The sequence below is a fragment of the Condylura cristata genome, unplaced genomic scaffold (genome assembly GCF_000260355.1).
Source record: "Condylura cristata isolate star-nosed mole 26May11 unplaced genomic scaffold, ConCri1.0 scaffold00003, whole genome shotgun sequence".
Lineage (NCBI taxonomy): Eukaryota > Metazoa > Chordata > Mammalia > Eulipotyphla > Talpidae > Condylura > Condylura cristata.
In genome coordinates, this window is record NW_004567104.1 from 60743649 (window position 1) to 60749315 (window position 5667).

The 5667-nt window shown below is 35.4% G+C and overlaps 1 protein-coding gene across 1 annotated transcript in view; it reads left to right on the forward strand.

The window, feature by feature from the left end:
• The window catches only part of LOC101619271 (canalicular multispecific organic anion transporter 1-like), a 60521-nt gene that overhangs the window by 4118 nt on the left and 50736 nt on the right, over positions 1–5667 (forward strand). Inside the window, exon 2 of the mRNA XM_012730652.1 lies at positions 3436–3690. Coding sequence (XP_012586106.1) covers positions 3436–3690 — 255 coding nt within the window. The remainder of the gene's footprint in view (positions 1–3435; positions 3691–5667) is intronic.

Consider the following 5667-nt stretch of genomic DNA (forward strand, 5'->3'; position numbering starts at 1 on the left):
AAGTACTAATGAATTGTGCTCAACAGTAAGATATTTCCAGTCATTAGGATTTTTTTTTTGCAATGGGGAATATATGGTTCATCTGGGACTTCTTAGCTCACAATTCAGTAATGAAATGAGTAAATTTCAAAAAGTGGGCCCTCCCTGGTGGCACAGTGGGTTAAAGCACTGCACTAAGAAGCTTAAGCCACTTCCTCATGAGTTCGATCCCCACGTGCCCTGGAGGAGATCCACATGGCATATCAGACCTCTTCTGACCCGCCCACTGCTCCCCTTAGCAGTGCACTTCATCAGTCTGCCTGTTTTGCTCCCGGCTCTGTCCCTGGTGAATCCTCTCACCCTCCGCATCTCTGGCCTATACCCCAGTTCTGTATGAATAAATAAATAAATCTTTTAAAAAAAATTTCAAAAAGTAATGAGTCATATTACTGTGCATTTTGTCATTCTGACTAAGATTCACATGAAATAAAAATATTTTAGAAAGGGAACCTACGCCTTGGATGCAATCTAAAAATAACAGTTTCTTACAAGTGATTATGATTACAATGTAACTGTTAAATGAAAATTGCTTAATTTTCATTTTGATTAACGAGTATTTTTAAGTTCCCAATATTTTGCATTTAAAAAAATTTTACAGATGACTTTCTTTTTAACCCACATCTCACTATCATTAAATACTTTCTATCAGACAAGTCTAGAAAGTGCTGGATAGTCTATTGCAACTGGGGTGTTATATTGCAGTATTCTTTCAAATTGTTTTATATAATAAAGATCAGATTAGATTGTAAAATTTAGCAATATATTGCCCTTCACTGCTTGTGAATTTTCTCCTTTAAAGAAATGTAAAATTTGTTTTTTTTTTTTTGGAAGAAAAACAATGGAAAGATCAGTGCTCCTACTGTTAAAAATATACAGAATGATAACCAATGGCATGGCTCCATTTAAGTATTTTTCTTAATATTCTGAAAACAATTCATTTTAATATTTTTTTGTACATTGAAGAAATGAACATAATATGTAAACTATGAAAGAAGAAATGACAGTCATCCATGATTCTACATACCAAAGTTAACTATCAGTATACTTAGTTCCAACCTTTGGAACTATTTGTAAATACTATTTGTAAATACTGGAACTATTTGTAAATACTGCTTTTTGCATGTCAATATTATTATGTGCATAAGCACTATTATATGAATAGCTCAAAATACACATTGAGTTGTATTATAGATGTAGTTATGCTCATATATGTAATAAAAGAAAACTTAAAAGCAGAACATTTGAGCAACGTATCCAGATTCAAAAAGGCATTGAGTAGAGAATGTGGACTTACAACCCAGATGTTTTGCTCATATTATATTCTTAGTTACTCTAAATACATAAATTATAATGTATGTGAACACATAAATACATCTTTATGTTTCAGGTGTGTGATTTTCCAAACCTCTTCTCCATCATAACTTAAATCTTTTTATTCATTTCAATATTAAAAATACACCTTTTCCAACTTCTAAATATATTTACTAGTCTAAAATTTCCACTTTATTATTGTATACATTTGGACTTCAGATATCTTCATTGCATTTGAGAATTTTTTTGATAGTTGTGGTTTTAGTTCTTTCATTCTATTGTTCTATATTTGATGGGTTTTCATCACTAATATTACAAAAATATATATATTACCAATAAATACAGGAGCTTTTCAGATATTTTCTCCTGTTTCTTGTAGCATTTGTTTCTTTGGATAATTTATTACTTTAAAGTACTCAATCTTTAAGTATTTTCATCAGTGCTACTTTTCAATTCCTTCTAGAAAGGTAGATTATTAGAGATTGACAGTCTCTCTGAAAAAATGTTACAGACTTACTGAAAAGAGAATCATGATTCTTGAATTTTCTATGTTTATGTGGTCACTTTAGGTGGTCATTACCTTATTGGGGGGGTTAAAGAGCTATGTTTGGAGGGGACATGGTTAGAAAACTATAATAGCAACAGACACTGTCCCTTTTTACTCTCACGATTTTCTCATTAATCATTCTATCATCAGCAAAACACTCACCCTTATTAATCAGTAGTAAAAAAGTTTCCAATGTACTGTGCAGAAATGTATACATGGACTGTACACTTGGGTAGGCATGGAACTTATGGGGTTCTGGTGCAGTGTGAAACTCTCAGGGCTGTGCAATGCCTCTGAACACCTCCTAGTCCTCCCAATCTCACCTTCTTGCATTAAATCTCTGTCCTTTAAACTAAGAAATGTCAGAATAGTTCACTAAGTTCTTGCCCACTTACTTTCCAAATGGGCTTTTCTTTTGACTGTGTACTATTCATTTATTGAGTAAGTAGATTTTGAGTGCCTGTTTCTGGTCAGCCTCAACTCTCAAATTTCTCTTTCCTTTGAATCAGAGTAGTACAAATTCCTTAGACTTTTGTCTTGTTACCAGCATATATCCACATTCCCTACTACATTTACAACTATTAATGTTTCACTGGGAATTTTATTTTTTCACTGAGAATTTTAAATGGTTGGGGAATGAAATAAATAAATGTTATACCCATCTTGATGAGAAGGTAGCTATAATGAAGCTCAGGGATATCGATTGAATCCTCTGTACAAATATTAGGTGATATGCACAAACAGAAAGTGAGAATTGAGCCTTGGGAAAAGAGGTATTTACATTTTCTCCAAGAAGCCTTTCCAGTGTCATTATCTGTTAAATTCCCATGGCCTTTCTTAACTATCTTCATAATTACAGTTGATATGTGTGGTGTGGGGTTGGGGGAACCACAAAATTAGGTCATAATCTCTTTGAGAATTGGGACTGGGTCATTGAAAAATGTTCCATAGTTTCAAACAGAAGAGTAGTTATTAACATTTATTAGCTATCCATCATTTCTTGTGGTTACTTTGAATTGATCAATCAGTGGAGCATAAAAGTGGTGCTCACTGAGAAAGGATCCCCATGCTCCAGGCCAGAATGTAGACGAGACAGACATGGTCAGCTGTTTCCCAATTAGCAAGTTATAGAGGGTTCTTGGTGAACATACCCAATGCCGAATGTTACTCTCTATCTATACAAAGTGAATTTTTTAATTGTATTGAAATTACAATGAAATATTAATCAGAATGCCAAATGTTACTCTCTATCTATACAAACTGAATTTTTTAATTATATTGAAATTATAATGAAATATTAGACAATATTCACAAATAGAAAGTGAAAATCGGGCCTTGGCGGCAAGATGTATTATGTCATTCCATCATCTCCCTCATCTTATTACATGTCTCTCACACAATCTGATCCGAATACATAGAAAATCTTGCCTATTTTCCTAAGTATACTAAGAGCTGATATGGAAAGTTTCTATTGTTTGACTAGAAAGATGTTCTAGGATCTATAGAACTCTTTAACTATTTTACTTCTCTAATTCTAGGCTCTTCTTTTATCTAATGTTTCTCGAAAAAAGTTTTCCACTGGAGAAATTATTAACTTGATGTCTGCAGATGCCCAGCAGCTCATGGACTTGACAGTGAACCTCAACCTTCTCTGGTCAGCCCCTTTCCAGATCCTGATGTCCATATTACTCCTGTGGCAAGAACTGGGTCTGGCAGTGTTAGCCGGGCTGGCAGTTCTTGTGCTGGTGATACCAGTCAATGCTTTAGTTGCAACTAGAGTAAAAAAACTAAAGGTAAGGAAGTGATTGCCTCATGTTACAAGTGAAAGAGATGCTGAGTTTTCTGGCTTGAATTGACAAGAACCATCTAATTGTCTATCTATGGAAACTAGAGGTTATAAGTGTAAATGATAGAAATTTAGCTTTGATTTTTTAACAAGTACTGATTGGAATTGATCCTTTGTTGGGCACAGGAAATACAGCAGTAAAGACAACTGATGAGATTTAGTTCTTTTTGCATTAGTGGGGGAGACAGACATTGAACAAATAAGTAAGTAGATAAATAACAACGCTTGGTGTTGATTTGTGTCTGGAGGAAAATAATATGGTTACACTTACATGCCGAATATAGAGAAAGTAACCAGAGTTCAGGAAAAAGACAAAACTTGCAAGCTGTTCCCTCCTTGGAATTGCAGTGGGTTAGGATGCAGCACTGCAAGCTGGCCACAGCCATGTCAATGCGAGTTTGATCCCTGCCCAGGAGGTGATCCACATGGCGTGGCAGACATCTCCTGGCTCGCCCGCTGCTCCCCTCAGCAGTATATGGTGTTGATCTGCCTGTTCTGCTCCCCACTCTGTCTCTGGTGAATCCTCTAACTGCCCCATAACTCTGACTTGTTTCCTGTTCTGTATGAATAAATAAATAAATCTTTAAAAAAAAATGACCACAGGTCTGAGGCACATAGCAGGGGAAGAGTGGGAAAGGATCAAAACAGGGGAGGGAAAGGACAGCTAACTGTGGTGATGGGTCAGGGAAGCTATGGTGGGAGAGAACTACAGGGACTCCACATGTAGAAATCAAATACTATACAAAAATTAACAATGATAGAAGAAAATTAATTAAAAAGGATAATACCATTGCAAAGAATACAATTTCACATACAAAGTAAAGGAAAGACCCAAGGAAGGTTACGCTATGTTCACAGAATAAGGGAACCATCCCTGTTGATGTCTGAGAAGCAGCTCAAACAGGAAAGAGCAGACACACAGCCTGGAGACGAGTGGTTCGTGTGAAGCATGCACAGAAGCCAAATGGACTAAATTGAGCAGAGTCAGTGGCTGAATACATTTCAATATTCATTATTTGTATTCTTTCAATCAATATATTTTCCACATTTACCATGTGATAGCGGTTGTGTGTACCATGTTGCACTGTGGGAATGGAGAAACAGAGTATTTGGGGTAGTTTAAATGGTTTTTTGTTGTTTGTTTTAAGATTTATGCATGAAGAGGTGGGGTGTAGGCCAGAGGTGTGGGGGGTGAGAGGATTCACTAGAGACAGAGTGGGAAGTAGATCAGGTGAACTGTCTAACATATACTATAGAGGGGAGCAGTGGATAAGACAGGAGAAGTCTGCTGCGTCTGTGTGGGTTACTTCTCTGCTGGGGATTGAACTCCTGGTGCAATGGCTGGGGACAGCTTCATAGTGCTGAGACTTAACCCTTTGTTCCACTAGGGGTTTAAAGGTGTGGCCTGTGCATGAGGAGACCCCACTGTTATGGGAGAGACAAATGATTTCACATGTTAAAGCATCACACATGGAGATGTGCCAGTTATGACATCCATTATTTTAAATAGATCAAAAATTAGCAATATATGTGCTGCCATGAAAATGTGTCAATCACATGTGAGGAAATAAGAAATGAAAGGATATAAGAAATGAAGGTATACACGTATGTGTATGTCTTATATATGTTTTAAAATTTGTTAATATGAATAGGTCTGTATATATGGTAGAGATCAGTGAAAATATGTAGATAGATAGATGTATATTTTTTGTAGTATAGAAATAATCTAGACCTAAAACATCAGTCTTTTAAGAATAGTAGAATTAGATGGAGATAAGGGAGATTTTCTTTATTTTAATGAATTTGTGATAAGGCTTAAAATTTGTTTATGCTTTCAAATAATTATTAAAAGATGACTAGTGTTTAAAGATGAGAACTAGAAAACACCATATATTTATGAAATAATTATGAACTTCTAAACATA